The following is a 19,714-nucleotide window of genomic DNA, read 5'->3' as shown; positions in this document are numbered from 1 at the left end:
GGGCTTTCTGGCACTTTCTGCCCTGGATGGGAGGTAAAAAAAAAAAAAGAAAAAAGGTGAGCAAGAGAATAAAATTTGTTCCGCTAAGACCTTAAGGCATGACTACTCGGTTGACTTGCATGTTCATAACTCTGAATGTTAGCTGTTATAATATAAAATGATATAATTCAATGTTGTCAAGTTTCTGTCTAACTCTCAAACTGGGAATCATGATTGGACGACTCAAAAAGCTCCCTGGTATGTGATTGTCATGAGTGGATGACTGGCTGTCAGTCAAACTCCTCAGTCAAACTTTGTTTTGCATCTGAAGACTCATTGGGATCGATAAGTGTGAGGGCTGATGTTAGCTAACATTAGCCAGATACTATCTGTTCACTAACGTTTGTCGGAACAGCCAGTAACGTAGCGTTATCTGATTGATTTAATTTACTGTAGCATTGATAGCTTTAACATTAGTTGCAACACTAACATCCATTTTACTGATCATTTACTGAACACTCCAAACTGCCTGTTATCTTGGGTGAAAAAAAGTGACTTGACTCGGGACTTGCCTTCACTAAGGACTCGACTTGACTTGACATAAGCTGTGACTTGACTTAACTTGGCCAAGAAAAAATGACTCGAGACTTGCTTGAGACTTGGACCAAATGACTCTAGACTTACTTGGGACTTGAGCAAAGATGACTTGGTCACAACACTGGTGAAACTATAGACTGTATAAGAAGCATGCGTAGCAACAGTGACGTCACTGATCAGTTGTAAACCCCCTTTCGACTCTTACCTCTTGTTCGGCATGTTGGCTGTCACCATCTTGTTTTTTGGAACCAGAAGTGAGAATTTTTGGACCTTGTTACATCTCTATACATGTTGACAACATGGTAGAGACTTGCCAATCATGGGTAGCCATGCCCTAAGCACACCCGGCTTTATCCTTGAGTTCACCCTAAATTGGGCGGTAATTTACAAAATAAACATCATGCCCTATTGAAGAAGGATTAAAACCAATTTTTGAGCCCATAAACTTATTAGGAAAATGTTTACTAAAGTAGTTAATCGACTTTTTCTAACCTTGTTTCATATAATTAAACATTTTAGAAGAAGAAGAAGACATACTTTAGTAATCCCAGAGAGGAAATTCGATTTTTTCCTGCTACACAAACATAGGCCCGAAATATACACATGCACAAACAGGACCCTATGACCCCATGCATTAATGGAGAGATGTCAGAGTGAGGGGGCTGCACACGGACATGTGCCCCAAGGAGTTGGAGGATACGGTGCCTTGCTCAAGGACACCTCGACAGAGGCCAGGAAGGAACTGGCACCTCTCCAGCTACCAGATCCAACTCCATGGTTGGTCCGTACCAGGGCTTGAACCGGCCACCGTCCGGTTCCCAAGCCAAGTCCCTACAGACTGAGCTGTTTACCCATTTTGCATCAAATGCAGTCGCCCCCTGCTAGCCATTGGAAGATTGCAGATTAAAGGCACTTCTGAATTTACTTCACCCTAAAACCAAAAGCTACGTCCACTTCATTTATACAGTTTATGATGAAAGTAAATGCCCATACTAGGATCTTTTTTTAAACCCTAACCAAGTACATGCTTAACGCTCTGAAACTGTTTCAATTTGGTTTGTTTTAATGCACAAGCACTCCTTGTTTAGGTTCAGGGAAAGACTGACCAAAAAAATCATCCAACATGAACTTTTACAACAGCGGTCTATTGTTCTTCTGGTTGAAAGGGCTTTCTGAATGCAAACTTGAAGACACAAGTGCTAGCCAATCACAACTCAGTAGTAATAGCTGATCACAGCACAAGAGGTCAGGAAAACAAATAACACAGCTCAGTCTCCTCTTGCCTGCCTTGTTTACAACCTGGAACATTAAAATCTCATAGTCTTCAACCAGCATCTATTCTGGGTCAGACTGGCTGCACTGCTGTAAGCACAGACATCAATCACCTTGTCAAATGGTGAAAGGAAAGGTTAGATACTCGAGTAAATCATCAGGTCTTAGCCAGGTTACTGCTCAGCTTGACATCCACATTCCACACAAATTCTGTTCTGTCAGTCCAGGAAAGATGTGGATTAGAGCCTGCTGTGAAGTGGCAGTCATGATGGATGACACGACGCGGCCTGGATCAACTGGACCAAGAAAAACACACCAAACAGGCCAACTATAGGAAAACACTGAAAAGGTTGCGTACCCACATTAGCAGCTCTCTCCATCCACACAGTTACATCGTCCTCATCAGTAATCTCAGTAATTCTCTTCCAGGCGTTTGAGACAAAAGTGGCAAATTACACAAATTAAAATGAAACAGCCATTCCACTTTTTGATTGTCTCATCTACCCACCAGAATAAATCAGGCGTCTGTTCAGCCACTTTTGAATCAACATTATACAATAAATAAAGGAAATGGGAATCAATACACATTTCCAAATCACACAGCTCACACACTCATTACTCTATTTTTGAACATCCAGAGGAAGCAATCCATCAATCTAATGTGCAACTACAGATCTTTGCCTTCCAGATAAAACTGATAAAACATGTAATTCAGTTGTTTTTGTTAAAGCTTTTCTTTGCTTTTATTGAGAGTGAAACAACTGTAGAGAGACGGGAAAGTTAGCTGTAAGAGAGGGGTATGACATGCAGCAAAGGACCCAGGCTGGAACTGAAGCTGAGCCGCTGCTTTAAGGACTTAAATGGCCTTAAATGGTACAGTATGATTGGTATTTTAAACCTCGGCCATATTTATTAGAGATATTTTAGGGTCTAAATGACCAACGGGTACAAAGAACGTTGGAATTACCGCTGTAGATCTCTTTACCCAGCAGCCACAAGACACAAGACAGGCTTAATTTTTTGGGCAAGTGCACTTGATAAAAGCACGTCAACTAAGTTCTACTTTCTTCCAGTCACAAGCTCAGATTATTATCTAAGTGTCTGACAACATCTTGGAAAGGATCTCAACAGATAAAGATCTTTTTGTCAAGGTGAGATGCTTGAACTTAACCAGAAACAGCCGTTACGTTGCTCTCTTCAAAGCAACCAGACTCCATTCACAGAGACAGTAATATTACCTCACAGAACTCAGGAGTTGCTATCGTCAACTGCTGCCTCCACCAGTGCGTTTGATTGCAATGTTGTGTGAATGTAAATGGAGTCTGGTGGCTTTAAAGAGAGTAAAGATAAAGAACGTTCTTACCTTCTGAAATGTCACTTTTCATAACAATTTCAACCTGTAAGTTGCAAAAAGTTGCCCTGAAAACTTTTTTGTACCTGTGACTCACTTTAACCCCAACATATAAAACTGTAAAAACATGTAAAACTAGCATCCAGGTTTAATAACTACTACTACTGGAATTCACAGATTTGGACATATTATTCTATAAACTTTAATAAAATCAAATTACTTAATTTACAGAATTACTTTAAATTACTTAAATACTGAAGAGAAATGTCGAGGAAATTTGTGATTTGTGACTCCACTAAAACACCTTTTAATTCAGTCATCTGCAGGAGATTTAACAGTTGCATCATATAACATATCTGTTGTACTGAAGATGCACCCAGCCCATGTCTCCCTGGGAGCACATCGGTGAACTCAGACCAGGGGAATTCAGACATGAATGGCAATTGAATAAATTCTTTCAAGTTAAAACTCCAGGAGCGGAGTGCTTTTTATTTCTGGATCATTTATGGATTTACTGACAAACCACATCTGGAAGTCATTTGATTCATCAGACAGACTTGCTGAGAGAAACGAGTGCTTTCTGAGGCAGGTAGTTAGACAACCACATCCTCCTGCATTGAGCACAAAATGTGCTGTCTAAAGCGCGCTGTGCAGCAACTATTGAGGAATTCCTATAGTTTCCTCTTTGGAGATACAAGGTGATATCAGTGACTTCCTTCCTGCAGGGAAACTGACATAGAAGATGCCTCAAATCTGACACATCAGGGACAAAGTCCATCTGAACTCCAACTGGCAGGACATGTGAGACCTTGGTTTGGCAGTTGCTAACAGGCCAGCGCTGTGCTAATGCTATCTCTGATGTGGCTCAATATTAGACATGGCTTCCTTTACTTTTGGGCCTTGGTGGTTTGGAACATCCAGGTCATTGGCGGGGCTGCGCAGGAGAGAATCTGAGTGGATACGCAGCTCAGCTATCATGTCGAGTTCAGCTACTGGCTGAGGAGGAAATGTCAGCTTGTATGAACAGAAAAGGCCAATCTCCCCATTAGTCATTTTTGGATGGTCTTTTTACCCACACCCACACAGCTCAAATGGAAATGTGTCTGGAACTTTCCCGGCTCTATTCCATGTAATGGGTGTGGTGCTTTAGTGAAAAACTGTGGCTACAATGAAATACCATTTGCTCTTTTCCCAAGCAACTCTCAGTGAGAATGCAGCAGAGGACAGACCTTGCACAATTTACAGAAATAAAGTTATGATCTTTACTTTCATAGACAGGGAGACATAATTGGAAACATGAGGAAAGTTTTGAGGACTTTATTACCCAGATATCCTGTGGTGTAAGTAAATCTCTGCTTAGAGCAGATAAGTATTTTTCTTTTTAGGGGGGATGATGCAGCAATAGACTTCTATTTTAGCAAGTTTTCAACCACATTTTGTAATCAACACCCCTTATTTATCTCTATCTTTTTTATAGTTGATGAAATTCTCATTCTGACAGCATGCAAATAAAATACAGGAAAAAATGTTTTCTAGGCCTGTTATAAGTCTTTCCAGTCATTTCATTCTACCAGAGTGCAGTCTGTCTGTACTGTCATCGCACATGAGTGGCCTCCTTTACAAGCTAAAACTAGCTAGCTAGTTGCATTGCCCCAGTAGTGAGGGGGAAGTACTGGTTCATGTGTTCTGGTATGGTTTTTAGCATTTTTAAGGCTGGATACTTTCATAAACTAAATTTCTCATAGTTTCTCCAAAGTTGTCTTCCCCATTTTTAAATGAAAGCAGAGTTACATTACTTGACCAGTGGGGGGCAGAGGAACGTCTTGTACCTGCAATATTGACATGACAGGAATTGTTCGGGCGGACTTGTTAGAAATGAATTATGTTATTATAAATCATGCAGACATTGCAACATTCTCATATATTTGGAGTTGTGTTTCTGGCCACCAAACATCTACATTATATCCCCTCTCCTGTTAGCTCCCTTTTGCTCTCTCTATACAAATACGTTCTTTTAATAGCCTACCACATGCTCATTAACGTTCACAGCTAACTGCTAATTTTGTCTGTCTGCTGTTTAGCTGTTTATCTGCTGCTCCTTGGTAGAGAGCGTACACTCCATTTAAGGTTGTTTACTATAAGAACAGTTGCCTGCTGCGTCTATAAAAGAGTGTGACTGAAGCAAGACAAGGAAATGCTGAAATGCTCTAAAGTGCAGAATCCAGTGATCTTTCTCTATGTTTAACATTAGGAGCCACCCCTCTCACATCAAGTCTATAATATCATTTAAGATCCTGCACTGTCTTGCCGAAGCGTGGTTAAAGCATGGTTACGCACACGCACGCACGCACACACACACACACACACACACACACACACACACACACACACACACACACACACACACACACACACACACACACACACACACACACACACACACACACACGCACACAAAAGGACCATGGTGTCTTGTCTCTCTCCAATGTCATAAAGCCCCCAGTGTGGTCTGGCTGTATGGCTGGTTGCTCTATTAGAAAGCTGTCAGAGGAGCTAACTGGGCTCTTTTTCTTCTCAGCCCGACTCTGATTATTTTCCTTTCTTGAACGAAACATCAGAATCATGTGTGAGAGGAACAGAGGAAGGTGCCGAACAAGTCTGACTTTGTCTCCTCCCTTGGCCATGTAAAGTGCCTTGTTGGCTTTGATAAGGTCGATGTTTAGTTACTCATGCATGGCACTGAGTACAAATAGTCATTAAGCTTAGAGGGTAATTCTGACATTTTGAAATGTCTAAAGAAGTTTGGGAATTGCGTGAGGAGATTTTCAGTCGGCAACTGCTTGTCAAACTACATCCACTTAGAGCGCTTGTTTTTGCCTCTGAGGGGCGCAACTTTTGACTATACCTCTCAATTAATAGCCACCAGACTTGACAAAACACTCATTTTTACCTTACAGAGCACAGGAGTCTATTACTGCAACAGTCTGTTAGTTTAGCTTTTGTTAATGTGTTGTGTTGGATATGAGCTAACTCTTTAAAAAGAACAAAAATCACACAATAAAACTAATTTAAACACACCAGTAGAGGCAAGGTAAAATGACTATTTTTGTCTATGGAGTCTGGTGACTATGAAGAGAGTGAAGACTTTCTTATTTGCGGTCCTTCCCATAATATCACTTAAAGAAATAATCCGATCTCCACTTTTAGTGCACACTTTGACTTTACTTTAAAAGATTTTACTTTTTTACTTTACTTGATACTTTGACATTTGCCAGCAGACTTTAAGTAGCAGCCATTACAGCGGCTGTAAACTGAAGGGATCAGTTGGGGCAATTTAATCCTCTCACCTTAGTGATGTAGTACACACACTGCTGGAAGGCAAGCAACAAGACCTCCTCCAGGACAGCCAATGTCTCCTCACTTGCTGAACGAACACAGGACAGGCGTAGCTCCAACAGGGCTGAAAATCACACATACAAACTAGCTTCAGTCTTTATGATACAGCGGTATTATCCAGCTCCAGTGACATTTTGAATGTGTGCTTTCGTTTCACTGGGAAACTGTAAACTTTGAGGAATAAAAAATGATACTGAGAACGACTTGCACTCATTTTTACACAGAAATATAAACATGTACTGTAACAAGTTAACACTTCTTTTTAGCAGTTAAAGCATCAGACGATAAACACAAAATATTTGTATTTAGCTCTAAACTTTCAACCTGCTAAATCTGGCTTTACATCTACGACAACACCACCATACCAGAAATGACATTGTTCCATGATCCCTGAATCAAAAATGAAGCTCAACAGGTGACTCACCCCAGTTCTCCACCTCCTTGTTCCCTTCATCTTCCCTTTCTTCGTCCTCTTCCAGTCCCTGCTCTTTTTGGGTTCTCCACTCCAGAATAAGAGGCAGCTGAAACTGGATGAACTGCAGCAGCTCCAGGCTGTTGGACATCCACACCACCAGGGGGCGCAGTCCTGAGATCGCCTCATGCAGTGCGAGATCCTGAAATTCCTCAGGGTTTAAGCCTTCAGCATTAAGACTGCAATACAAAAGAGGGAAGTCTGCAGTGTAGTCTGTGAACTGTAATATACTGAAATGATGTGGAAAAAGCTTTAAGTGCGCTTACGCTTCAGGTTGAGCTGCAGCCAGGTCCTTAGTGTGCTCCTGTGTGACAACATAACAGGCTTTAGAATGAGTCCACCAAAATGTAGTGTCAATATGATTAAAACCTTTACTTATACAAAAGTGAAGATATTTAGAAGAAAGCATTAACTAAAAAATGGTAAGACGATAAGGTATAAAGTATATAACTAATAATCAAGTAGACTGCAGATTGATCACAACAGTTTCATCAGATGTAGTCAGACTCAAATGGAATGAATAAAGTTTTGTTACCTCAAAAATAATCTGTAACTCTTCAAACTCTTCAATCAAACTTCTGTATGACAAAAGCCTTAACGCCTGTAATGCCATGGAAACTCAATACTCACACGGGTCTAACATAATATTATAGCTATAGTAGCTTGGAAAGCTAATATGGAGCACTGAATTTACTGTTGTTTAGCACACAAACGAGCCATAATGGAGTGCCTCACATACTGAACAAAACCATGACTGATTTTGGTAAAACTAGGTCATATTCTATAGAGAAAATATTTCCTTGTTTTTCCTCTGGTGTCCTCTTGCTGTTCGTGCTAAATGTACTGCTTAGTGTAGCTACAGTTAGCTAGTTAGCACAGTAAGCCCTGCGGCTAACACTCCCATTAGCTGAATTCCTGGTCTAGGAGCTTTGAGAACTGGGGACTGGTGTGGGGAACGACTGGCACGGTGTCATGGGAACACAACAGTTGGTCATGAAGTGGGCTTGGTTTAATCTAAAGTGGGTTAGAAAGATGACGCAATCTGGTGATGTCACTCAGGACTAGCCAGTGAACTACTTAGGCTGGCAAGCTAACCGCAACCCGCTTGCAAGCAGTGATAGTGATCATGCTAGCTCTTATCATCTACAATAGCTAGCAGAGCTCATGTCTATTCTGTTCCCATATTTTTGGGATTGTGTTGCTATCAGTTCATTTGATTACAGGAATTGCTGTCATTTACAAGCTAATGACCTCTAGTGCTAATATAAAAATAGATTAACATTAAAAATTGCTTTTATAAATACTGCTGTGAGCAGGCCTTCTCCATTTCCGTTTGCACCTTGCTGTTAGCCATGTAGTACTCCTTGGAGAGTTCTCTTTTGTCAAAAGGACCTCTTAAAAATCACACCATCTCCTCTAACATCTGTTTCTCCAAAACTCACCCACATGGCACTCTGAACTCCGCTTGCAATAAGCAAAAGCAGCTTGCGCAGGTCTGTTGTATGAAGACATGACGATGAATACTGAACACACAGGCACAGCAAAAAAGAAACAGTCAGTGGGGGTCTGTCTCTGATGCTGCTACTTCCTGCTAGTATCTCCTTTACAATGTGATACTCGTCCTCACTCTCGTACGTCAGAGTCAGGCTGTGGCCTTCAGGTGCTTTTAAAAAGGGAAGGCTTCTTTTTAGGGACCCTTTGCTGCTTGAGCTCTCGAGGTCAGTGCAGGTTGTGATGCAGGTGTTGCAGATGATCATAGCATTGCTTTTTGTTGTTGCAGACGTGGTGTGATCCAGCATCCAGGGGACAGCAGTCATGGTGGGTCCAGAAGCAGAATTGTTCACTTCCTTCATTTCCAAGAAAGAAACATGAATCATGAAGCATGCCTTATTATTTATATTTGTATGTTTTCACCCAGTGAGTTAAGGTAAAGGAAGATACTTACCTTTTCTGTCAAAGCTAAGGGATCCTTGAAAAGAAAGAGGTAGCACTGTCCCAATCCAACGACATCACCAGGGTTAAGCTGCACTTCTTCTCTCAGCACTTCACCATTCTTCATGACCACGGCGTCCTGACACGGGCCAAACATCGTGGGGCTGCCAACACTATGCCGATGAAAATAGCCGTGTCTCGGGAGGATGTCAGCAGCAAAGAGAAGAATGTCAGGCTTTGAGTCGTCTTCAATATCACTTTGCCGACCAAATACAATGTTTTGCCCAGCAAGAAGGTAGATGACAAAGTCCTGTGTGAAGAGAACAATGACATGAATTTACCATACAGTCTGCAACAGCAGAGTGGATATTCTCCATTCTTTTGATTTTGTCTCAAACTCATGGTGTCGGGTACTCTAATGCCTCTTCTTTTATTTTTGTTTTGATATGTTCATGTAGTGCGCTTTTCTTTGTTTGTTTGGCTGTTAAACCAGCCAGTTCACTTCTACTCTGCTTGTCTTCTATTTCAATGAACAGAAGTGAAAAGCAGCTAAGAACATTTACTGTACTTGAATATTGTATTTTGACCTGCATACGAATTGGACTGAATGGAGCAATTTGACCCTGGGAAAAGCCGCTGTCTGTCAAAGCTGGTGTTCTCTGTAATAGATTGAAGCAATAATATTTGAAATTGGCGCCATAGCTGTGGAGAAAGTTGTACAAACAGCTTGTGGTTTCGCCCATTCTACATTCCTACAACACCCAGCGTGCATTGCACCCCTTCTTCTGAAAGGAACGGCGCAGCGAGAGACGCTGGAGTGAAATACTACCGTTTTCGCTGCAGGCAATGGCTCAGAGCGGTACAGAATCCGAAAAAAGACGAGAATATACCGGTGGATCGTCTAAAGAATCTTCAGGTCTGCAGGCTACATTTCAAACGTGACAATTTTTAACGAGACATGACATCGGAGGCGGCTGGCCTTGATTGAGGAAATGTAATTTAGCAAGCTCCGTGGTCCCTGGCAGATGACGCGTTTTACGTACCTATTCCATAATGGCATTAGCTGTCCCAGGGGCGGATCCAGAGGGGTGACCAGGGGTGGCCTGGGCCCCCTTCAAATCTGATTTGCCACCCCAAGTCCCACCTCAAAATACTAAACTAGGATTGGCTATTTGCCTTGTCAGAGGCGGGACTAAATTCAACTATTTGGGCTGTGTTGCAACAGGCTGTCTAGTAGCTTTCTTTCCATTTCAATGTGGCACATTTCCCTTAGTACTTAAATTGTCTGAGTCTTTAAAGAATTAAGCTTAGAAGGAAGGGTTAATTAAGTGCTATTCATTTGCGTGTGTGAAGACACATACTTCATGCCACCCCTGCAAGTCAGTGCCCCAGTTGGGCCACACCAGTCGAAAAAGTCTGGACCTGCCCCTGAGCTCTCCATAATAGCATGATAAGACTGAGGTTGATAACCGACGAACTGGTCCTTTAACAACTGTGATATAACCCAAAGGATGGTGGACTACTGTTTTGAAGCCAAGAATGTGGTATTTAGCTTTCGCTACCTTGGTTTTTTGGCCAGCAATGACCATATTTGGATGAGAGGGTGGAGCCGAAGAAGAGTCTGGTGTTAGTAAATATCAAGTTGTCAGCTACTGAGTGCTATCTTGGTAAGCAAGGTCCGTCTGTTAAGTGTGATTAAGTCTGATAAGTGTGATATTATTAAGGATGCATAGCTAGCAACAAACAGGCTGTACACATAATGTACTAACCAAGAAAAATCTAATGTACTCCTGCTGCCACAGCAAAGGAAACGCTGAGTTTCTAAGTGTGTACCATGTATTCTGGCTTCAACACAAGGTACATAAAATGTATAAAACTGTAGCTGAGGCTGAATCACTATTAAGCAGATAATCACAACTAGCTACGAAACAACAGCCTGATCATGTGGAGGTATTAGAATTACAGTCTTGATCCAAGACAGATTAGGCAAACAATGTTTTATTAGCCACAGTGAGTGACAAGAACAATGTGCAGGGTTTATTATGTCTGACAATCTCTTTGTGCTACCTGTCTTTTCCAATGAGACAAATATGACCAGCTGAATTTATGCACACACAACTCCCTAAACCTCATCTCTAATAACATTTATGGTAGTAGATTAAAGTCTTATGACTTTTGGGAAAACAACTGTGACGCAGAGTCAGAATCACAGCAGTGTATCAGGATTAGCCTCTGTGTGTGTGCCTGCATGTGTGTGGTGGTTGCCCGCTGTTGAAACCATGCGTAATCAGCCAGGAAGCAGTGCCAGGGTTGTCTTTTTCAGTTTCCTGGTCGGTGTTTTGACACACGGTTTTCCTACGTTCAGTTTGCTGACCTTTCAAATAATGACTCTCCCCTCTATCTCTCTCTTTACACTGAGGAAACATGTTGTTAGAGCTGCAGCTCTGGAGAATATAACAGAATAAAGGGAAAAATATAACAGGTTAGTCCATTGATCTGTTTGAAATGAATACAATTAACAGGTAAAAACTTTCGCAGGAATCAACTCGTATACATGTGAGTGATGTGAGTGAGTGATTTTTGCGAGATGTGAGAGCAATGGATTGACATTTCGCTGAGCCTTGCTCCCTGAGTTACTGTAGCTAGGCCTCAAGAGATTATGATTTAATAACAAGGGCTGATTTACCTCCAAAACTAGGTATCTAGGAGTCAGTTTTCTAACCATTGGTCCTTAATTAAAACAACTGAAACTTTGATTTAAGTGGGAGAATTGATACTGTCACTAGCTATGTTCTAATTCAGGGGCATCCTTCGAAGGATGTATTTCAAGGCAGATTGCTTGTTGAAGGCTATCCCATTTCAAAGGCTCCTTCAAATTCGGCTGATATAATGCATCCTGAAGGATCCTTTGGGTGCATCCTTCTTAGTCCAATGTATCCCGAGAATCATCGCGTGCCAATTCCAATGAGATGGCGGTTCTTTTTGACGCAAGGGTATGGGCGGGAACAGCTAGTGATGCAAACAGGAAATCTCTGTAGAGCAGACTCGTCTCTGCGGGCTACGAATGATGCATCTTTCTAGCCTGTGTCCTCCGAAGTATGCAGCCCCTGAATTGAGACACTGATAGATTTTATCAGCAGTAGCTGGCTTGCTAATTAAGCAAATGTTAACCCAGGTTGTTTTTCATGGAAGCAGGTCAGAGCTACTAATGTGAGCGTAACATTTTAAGACGCATTCATGATCAGCTCTAACAAGGAGGAAAACTATTCTACACAGTGAATATTGTTGTTCTACGCTCTGCATTATTCTTTTTAAACCATACCCAAAACCATACTAATGAATGTATGCTGTAAGTATTGGAAGTAATGCTACATTACAACTGTTCTTATTGCTAGGTAGTGGGACCTGCTAACATTCACAGCTTACGTAAGAGCAGATGAACAAACTGTTTAACAGATTTTCTTTTGTGATTGTGATTTTGTTTTTATAGAGGCCAAAAATGTACACACCTCCAACTGTTTAAATGCCAAATATGTCTGTTACTACAGCCCCAAGCACAATGCTTGTGCAGAAATCCAAGGCTTGATAAAATGTGGCTCGTTACGGACCAAAATAGAATTGGAGAAATGTCTTTTCAGGGAGGATTTTAATAAACAGCCATGAGACAAAGCTCAATTAAGTCCTGCCCAAACTGGAGGGGAAGCTTCGTGGCTGTCTTTGTATTGCATAAAGTTGCCATCACTTTCGTTTGGTAGCAAACAACAAAAAAATGCCCAAAAGCTGTAGTGTCTGAGTAAAGACCCCAAAAATAAGTTGGTGTAAGCATCCCAACAGTAAATGAGCTTTCAGAAAACAAATGTGGATACAGGCAAAAAGACATGAGGCATCAACATGGAGCAGGGAAAACTGTGGGATCCAAACAAACAATTTTTCTCCCTCTAGTTAGCGTGGTTTACAGATATTGACTTGTTATGATCTGTCTCTATTAAAGTTGTGAAGTGGGATGGGAAACTTTTTGCAGGAAGTGTTTTGTCACATTTCAATTTTTCAATATCCTGAATGTTAAATCCTAAAAAGCTACACAGGAACACTGGACTCTGCCAGATGATGTAACTATAAAGTTATTCAACAGATGTTTCGGCTGCTAGTTTTAATTATATTAACGTTGTTGTTTTGCCGTTTTTAGCATGGCTACTACTGTACTGCACCTACTAGCCTTGGCCACTGTTACCATGGAAAAGAGACACCACAGACCTACTTCCAGAATTTAACCACATTTTGCAAGTGATTTCTATTGTGCTTTCAGTCTTTGCTATCATTAGCATTGTTAACAAAATAATATAACAGAATTAAAATTTAGAACACAGGCTTGTACTTTTTATGAAATATTTTTAAACTGGTCTGAAGATTTAAGCCGGAGTTTCTTGCCAAGTCGAGAGCCCCATCTGTGAGTCATTAAAAATTGTCTATGGGAAAAATGAATGACACTTTTACTTCCATGACCTCGGGCAACAAAAATAGCTTCACCTACTTCGCCCCTGTAATGTAAAGTGTGACTGAATGAGATACCTGTGCGGGACTGCAGCCCTGCAGCAGCAGCAGGTATGGACAGTCATGAGGTGGGTGAATGGAGTACTGTGTGGTGCTATCGTCGCTGCTCTCCGTCTCCTCCCTCTCTGACTCCTCTCCTTCCCGCTCGCCTCTCGGCTTCGACGGACAGAGCGTCTCTGTTTTGGCCTGCGACCCGCCGTCCCCCTCGGAGGGAACTGCGAGACTGTGAATGTGATTCTGTTCTGGGCTTGTTTTTGAAATGTGCACTGAAGTTTGATTCAGGATCCGGCTCCGATCCCTCTGACATTTAGCATGATCTGTGTCCTGTTGGGTCTCTGTGTCAGAATCTAAAAGGTCCATCTCACTTTTGCTCCTCCACATTTTGTGGTTTCGTCCCATCGTCCTCTCCATGAAGGTGGAGGTCACTCTGGAGCGGCTCTTCTGCAGCTTTCGAGCCTGGGCATTGATACCTAACAGAGAGATAAATAAACAAATACAACTGTTGGGAATGAGACTGAAACTGCTGTTTAAACGTGTGCATGTTTAGCTGCGACATAAATACATTAAGCCCAGGGGGAATGAAATGCAATGATAGGGCAACACCCGTTTTTTTCCTGAAGTAAGGTGGGTTGTGTGTGAGCCTGCGTGTGTTCGCTCATTTGTACATGGTGTGTTTATGCCAGAGTCAACATGGAGAAGCCCCACACAGGAAACAGACCTCAGTGGAAAGAAAGACAGAGCTCATGGAAATAAAAAAAGTTCACCCACCGAGCAGGCATCCACAAGCTGACACTGATAGAAGGCTATCACAGGCTGCACCATTCATAAAAGCAAAACACAAAACAGGACGCACTTTTACACCATGACCACAGCTGTGTCAACCACAGCTCCGGCCTCCTGTAGTAATCACAGAAAGTGCTCCACCATGCACATTTACAGTGCCATAAAGAGTTTGTTTCCAGCATCTGCGGAAAGTTCTGCTGCATCATGCTTTGTAAATATCAGTGGATGTAAAACTTTAACAGACCGGGTGTGCCACTGGAAAAAGCTTTATTAAATCACAATGTGTCTGTGTTCAATAAATTAAGTTTCTTAGACTATTTCATGTCTGTAGAATGAAACAGAAGTCCAAATTTGTAACAGAAATTGAAGAGAAAGAAAAAAGAAATTGTAGACATATTAAATACAGTTTGGTTTGTGTGGCTTGGCTGATTTGAGCTGGAAAAAAATAGCGTGCCAACAAACCACATTTTACTGTGAGAACTCTAAAACTGGATTTAACACTGACAATGCTTTATTCAATAGTAAAAATGGTCTTCCGTGACATGCAGACACCCTGATTTACAATGTGTCACGCTGTTAAATTATGAGTCCCTAAAGCACCCTGAGGATATAATTGGACACTGTACCAGCTGTAATGGTGTCTTTGTCTTTGGATGCCTTCTCCTCCACAGAGCTCCTCTTTTGGAGTTCGAACCTTCTCGCCAAGCCCTCTCTGGGTTTCCATAGCGACTGCAGGAGGAGGGGCTTCTCATTGTCGCCCACGATTCTGAAACCTTCCGTCTTCCAATGATCACCAATGGAGCCGATAGTGTCACAAAGAATGTAGGATTCTGCCTCCTTCTTGCCCAGGCCATACCTACAAGACGTAGACAGATTGAATAAAATAATCATACTGATACACTAACTAAACAACAGTGACTACTTTACATAAAGCCCTGATGGGTTGGATTTGCAAATTGACCAATACTCATGTCCCGTCAAAAAAAACCATAAGCTTATGTTGATGTATTATTTTATCCCAAAACACGATCTTTTCTTACACCTATCAGAAAAGTTTTGGTGCCTTAAGTTACCAATGAATGGTTGCAGTTTTAGTGATATAATTTGCCTTAGAATAGGTTTCATTTAGTGTGTTTGTGAGTCAAAGTGTTGCGTGCACATGAGGTCTGACTGGACAAGACAAAGTTTTGGTCCATGGTATCATGCTTAACCAAGTTATAGCCAGTTTTGCTAGCTACTATGGAGTGATGGCAAGCGGATACATAGGAATGTAGAATCTGTATTACGCTTCTAGTCCGAGTAATATTGACCAATCACGTATCCGCAGGCTGCAGCATATGCAGGAAAAACAGTCCGTGTGGAGAGCAAAAGCAGGAGGAATGTAATCGGCTGTAATGACATCCAGGCTCCCATCAGCGGCTATCTGACAACGATTTAGCTTCTTATTATCTCTTTAAACAGACATCTGCATGCTAACAGCTAACAATCCGTTCTAGATCAAAAATTCAACTAGAGATTAATTCCCTTGATGCGGTGTCACGAAAGCCATTCAGATTTCCAGACTTCCTTGAATGCATCAGATTGATCTGAACTCCGTTCAACAAATGAGCATTTCCTCTTGAGGACAGACCGGACAAAGCTTCAATTAGATTTTTTACTAATCTGCATCATGATGTTTAAATTTCGGAAAAGTAATGAAAGTAAATCACAAGAAAAAAGGGCTCTTTTTCTGTATACAATGCAGCACGCGGAAAAGGAAATCGTTTATCACTACATGCCTTGGCATGTTCACCGTTGTGCCCAGAGGCTACATTGTCGTCAGACTATAGCTGATGTGATCTGAGATTGGGGTTAGGGAGGTGTCTCAAAGTGGGTCACCTGGAAGTCCGACAGCAGCACCATCAACTGAGGAAGGTGAAGCAGTTAGAAATAACAAATACAGCATACACTGAATGTTTTCTTAATATGTAGGACTCTTTTAAGTAGCTAAAGTATGTGGTACTCTTGGCCTCTTCTCCAAACATTGGCCGTGCTGACTGTTAGCTAATGTAAGTAGTACACTATTATTGATAAATACCTTGTACAACTCTACTTCAAAAAGACCGAACTATCCCAGTTCCTGTATATAATCCACCGTAGGCGGAGCTAAGCGGCTGCTTTTCCGGTCTGAGTGTTGCGAGTAAACAGTAATCTACTATGGCTGAACAAACAAAGAAAAGATGGATGACTACAGATACAACTTCAAAAATAAGTGAAAATCCAAAGAAAAAGAAACAAACTCGATGCTCAGATGAAGCAAACAGTCTAAAAAGGAAAGCAACCATCGGCCAGGAAAATCAAGAGTTACAACTGGAGCCAACTGTGGACGTCACACATGAAACACTGTCTGGATATCTGGGAAGTGTGCTCCTGCAATTACCGTTTATCACCATAGGTGCCGCCAAAGAGAACAAAACTGGGATCTTCGAGATTAAAATTTTGCCAAGCTAGTTGCTTACTTTGCTTGTATAGGCTATAGCTTATAGTCGTGTTATGATCTGTGGGTTTTTTGCAACATGTGATACTTTTGGATAGAACATAATTTGGCCATTATCATCATAATTGATAAATTGATTTAACTGTTTTCAACGTAACAAAGGTAACATCTTACCATGGATATTCCATTAAACCTCCATACAGCAGGCCTACAGAACTGACCCTCTCCACAGTCATAGTTGCCATTTTGCTCACTGTATTTGCCAAACCATAACTAATTTAGATATCTAGTAATGATATAGCTAAATGTCATGCTAGAGTGTAAACTTTCACTGAGGGGAAGAAAAATGATTTACTCTTTCCTCTACAAGCTGAAAACCACTTGCATTAATCATTCCATTATGTTTTTGGCTGAAATGTCTGCAAATACTGACAGACGTTCACTCTCCGGAGACAGGCCTGGCTGACACTGGCTGTCTTTCACGCAAGTCTGTGGTTTGTTCTAAACTTTTTAGAACAACTAAATGAACTATTGGCACACTCGCACACTATGTTCACTATGCAACAGAAGGACGGGTCAAGTCGGCTTTGTTCATCTGAAATAATCACAACAACATGAACACTCCTTTTATCAAGCGCCAAAGTTTTGTGCATCACGGACTGTTCTGACCGCTTTTATATACAAATGATGCAGCACAAACGTGTCTAACAGCACAGGAAGTGCTTGGATGGACTCAAACACAAGCTCTCACGTACAAAGCAGACACATATGGCAGGCAGACACACACACACGTGTACAGATAACACTTGGCCTCACCGTTCAAGGGCCTCTTTGACCAGCTCCTTTGCACTGGAGTGTGTGGTGGCCAGGACGCTCTTGTAGTGAGCTCCCTCACAGATGTCATTTCCAAAGATCTTCAGGATCCCTGGAGCAGTTATCTGATTGGACAGCTCAGAGGGGTCGTCAGCTTTCAGAGCGTCTGCAGAGATAACTGAATGACAACAAAGGAAAGAAGTTTCAAGGCTGTTTGGTTAAAAAGCTCTGATGGCAGATAGGTATTTATTACAGACAAGGTAGCGAGGCAATCAGAGTATATCAAAAATACTTATATTGGATATACTCGTCTGGACTTTTATTTTACAATAAACCCTTACTAACAGGAAATAATGGAATACGTGGGCCGACTGATGTCAGTTGAGCTGGTTTCTCCATTTCTTCAGAGTTATGCCATTCAAAACCAGATTTAAAAATCTAGTGACATAACTGTACATTTGCATTCGTAATGTACACTTCAGTTAATCAATTTAATAGAGTAAATGAACCATATTGTATGGTTGAAATAATTGCACAGATATTCATGTGGAATAACTATAGTATTGTTATACATGGTTTGAGCTGAGTGCGAGATCCTGCATTTCCCAGAATGCAATATTTTTATTTTTGACCCTCCCTATTTATTAATTGCCCACACTTTTCAAAATTGATGACCTCGCTCAATCCTGCAGGCTTTTTTTTTTAAATCTATATTTAATAATAATAATAATAATAATAATACATTTTATTCATGTAGCACTTTTCACGATACTCAAAGGCATTTTTACATTTTTAAAACAACTAAAGAAACAAAATAAGAACAGAACAACACAATAAAAGGAAACCACACAATTAAAACAATGAAAAAAGAGGTTAACAGCAGTTCTAAAAAGGTGGGTCGGTTGATTTGAATGAGTTCAGGTCGGTACAGTCTCGGATGTGTTGGGGTTCCAGAGGGAGGGGGCAGCCTTGATAGTTAACTGAAATGTAACATAAACGTTACATCTTAAAATGAATGCAACTATTATTTATTAAAGCCTTTGAGAATTAGGCTTGAAATAGAAAAAATGCATGACTGAAATCAAAGTTTAAAGTCTCATTAAGCATCAACAAGAGTCTGAACGGCACATGTGACAGTCAGTGTAGTCCAGCCCTTTAAATGTGAAAACTTATAATCCGAGGAAACAGAATCTATGTGAAAATGATTCATTCCAAATGTTCAATCAGTGGCGTGCTGGCAAATGCTTTGCTTTCTATGTCACAGTTAGCAGTGAGTATACTGTACACATGCAATGTTAGCTGAGATGCCCACATTGGTTTAGCTAAAGCTAAATTATTAGAGCTAAGCCCAGTCTGCCGAGCTTCAACACCTGCCACCAAAAGTAAACTGCTGTCATCACTCAACCACTGTGCTAATTAATAAGCATCGACAAAAGGCGCTCAAACTGGATGGTATTAGCCGAATAGCTACAGTATTATTATTTCTATGATTTGATAGCAGAATTAATTGACAGTTTTTGTGATACATTTCTGAGCTTTATCATGCTTAATTCAAACCCAATGTCAGGAAAGTTTACAGAAACTTTAAAGACAAATTTGGATAGATACTAATCTTTAAAACTTTTAAAATTCGTACTGTTATTTGAATAAAGCCCAAAATACAAAGGTTATTCTTGATTTGCGTTTTCAGGGGCTTTAATGTTAAATTGCTACCTAGCATCAGTAAACCTTGTCTTGCAGTTGCAATAAAATCCCAGGACAAACATGCAGGAAGAAAGAAATGTAAGGTTGGTATGACTTACTGCTGCCCTTCCTGGGTTGGATGGACAGGGAGGACCTGATGCCTGCTGTCAGAGCCATGGAGCCTGAGCTGGAGGTGGGGACGCGGAGGAAGACACCTGAGAGGCGGTTGGTATGGCGACGGATGCGGCTCTTGCTGGGTTGTCTGATGGCCACGCCCTCAGCTGACCTGCTGCTTGATGAAGTGGACGAAGCTGATCTGAATAAAACAGGAGAAGAATGGAGTGCTCAGTAAAGATGCAGATATTCTCACCATTTAGTGGATGTAGAGGTGGGCGGGTCAAAAAGTAGA

At 41.2% G+C, this 19,714-nt stretch overlaps 1 protein-coding gene across 1 annotated transcript in view; it reads right to left on the bottom strand.

The window, feature by feature from the left end:
- LOC138593578 (ras-associating and dilute domain-containing protein-like) overlaps positions 1–19,714 on the bottom strand; it is a 30,704-nt gene that overhangs the window by 8,418 nt on the left and 2,572 nt on the right. Inside the window, exons 2-10 of the mRNA XM_069664650.1 lie at positions 19,425–19,621; positions 17,626–17,800; positions 14,960–15,189; positions 13,569–14,020; positions 9,013–9,309; positions 8,510–8,914; positions 7,334–7,371; positions 7,020–7,246; positions 6,547–6,659 (exon numbers count right to left, since the gene is read on the bottom strand). Coding sequence (XP_069520751.1) covers positions 6,547–6,659; positions 7,020–7,246; positions 7,334–7,371; positions 8,510–8,914; positions 9,013–9,309; positions 13,569–14,020; positions 14,960–15,189; positions 17,626–17,800; positions 19,425–19,621 — 2,134 coding nt within the window. The remainder of the gene's footprint in view (positions 1–6,546; positions 6,660–7,019; positions 7,247–7,333; positions 7,372–8,509; positions 8,915–9,012; positions 9,310–13,568; positions 14,021–14,959; positions 15,190–17,625; positions 17,801–19,424; positions 19,622–19,714) is intronic.

Source organism: Semicossyphus pulcher, unplaced genomic scaffold (assembly GCF_022749685.1).
Source record: "Semicossyphus pulcher isolate SPU_LCO1_2020_fin unplaced genomic scaffold, fSemPul1.0.p SCAF_16, whole genome shotgun sequence".
In the NCBI taxonomy this organism is placed as follows: Eukaryota; Metazoa; Chordata; class Actinopteri; order Labriformes; family Labridae; genus Semicossyphus; species Semicossyphus pulcher.
This window is presented reverse-complemented; position numbering and strand designations above follow the sequence as displayed.